Here is a 1,477-nt window from a genome sequence, read left to right on the forward strand (position 1 = left end):
ATGTATGTAAGTATGTGTACCATGTGTGTGCCATTACTGGAATTACAGATGTCTGAGAATCATCAAACAACATCTTGGAATCAAACCTGAGTCTTTTATAAGAGAAACAAATGTTCTTAACCTGACTTGACACTCTATCCCCAAACCTTTCTGTTTTGATATTTATAGTCTTTTATCTTCTCCATTAAACTTTCCTATCCACATTTACATCCCTCCCCAATCCAGCTTTCCCTGTCCTTCTCTCTGTCCTTTCCTTTCTTTTTTTTTTACCTTATCTTTCCCAACCCCGTTCATATATTCCTTTCTTCTCTTTCCCTCCCATTTCTTTCTGCTGTTGTTGATCAGAATATTTATTATTTCTTTAGGATTGTTATCAAAAGTTTGTCAAGTATTATTACTGTCAAACTCACTTGGTCTAAAAATTTTTGGTTTTAAATGGAAGACTGTCATAAGTGCATCACAGTATTTGCAGACTGAGAGCTCTAAGTTGGTCCTTGAGCTTCTATCTTAAACCCTCCACCCCCGCAATGATTTCTTATTTTCTTGGATGATACTTTTGGCTGTAGATTTAACCTGGTTACCGTAACACCACCGAACCCAGGCTATTTCCTTTCTTATTTGATGACTGCTTTGCATAGGTCCCTATAAGCCAGCCCAGCTGCTCATATTTTATAAACCAGTCCTTTGCAGTGAGAACTGAAAAGCATCAGACAGGCAGCGGCACGAAGATGGAGTCACAGACCCAGGTCTTCATATTCCTGCTCCTCTGGATATCTGGTGATATATTAAAGAGAATTAGAATATCATGAAAATAATTCATTTGTAGAAGAACAGCTATGTACTCTTGAAATCTAATAGTATGCAGGCAATGCCATTAAAAAAGGCATTTTTGATCCTAACATTTGCATCAGGAATTCATTATGTGTATATGTGAATACTTGTCTTTTTCTGATTGCAGGTTCTGAAGGGGATATTGTGATGACCCAGTCTCCTGAAATCATGTCCACATCTGTAGGAGACAGGATCACCCTAAGCTGCAAATCCAGTCAGAGTGTGAGTAGTTATGTAAATTGGTACCAACAGACACCAGGGCAGCCTCCTAAACTGCTGATATACAGGGCATCCAATCGCCCCTCTGGGGTCCCTGATCAATTCACAGGCAGTGGATCTGGAACAGATTTCACTCTTTCCATCAGCAGTATGCAGGCTGAAGACCTGGCAGATTACTACTGTCATCAGGGTATTATTACTCCTCCCACAGTGCTTCAGCCTCCAACACAAACCTCCTCTAAAGTCTCAGCAGCTGCCTGCACCACACACAGCCCTGGACCTGCACACTTCCCATTCTGCCTGAGATCTCCTGTGCATGACAAATTGATGAAATGTTCAGCAGAAAATTAATAAAGAGGTGGCCTCCATTCTTGTATAGTTTTGGCAATACAGGTGCATATAGATAAAAAGTGAGAAGCTAAGTTAA

The 1,477-nt window shown here is 40.3% G+C and overlaps 1 gene segment (V, D, J or C); it reads left to right on the forward strand.

Annotated features, from left to right (window-relative positions):
• Positions 1 to 728: 728 nt before the first annotated feature.
• Positions 729 to 1,260, forward strand: LOC129685842 (immunoglobulin kappa variable 4-1-like; the record flags this gene model as incomplete). The annotated part of the segment is given in 2 exon segments: positions 729 to 777; positions 959 to 1,260. Coding segments are annotated over 2 exon segments (351 nt in total), but the record flags the coding sequence as incomplete, so codon positions are not given.
• Between the last annotated feature and the right edge of the window lie 217 nt (positions 1,261 to 1,477).

The sequence above is a fragment of the Psammomys obesus genome, unplaced genomic scaffold, assembly GCF_907164565.1.
Source record: "Psammomys obesus unplaced genomic scaffold, mPsaObe1.curated_primary_1811, whole genome shotgun sequence".
NCBI lineage: Eukaryota > Metazoa > Chordata > Mammalia > Rodentia > Muridae > Psammomys > Psammomys obesus.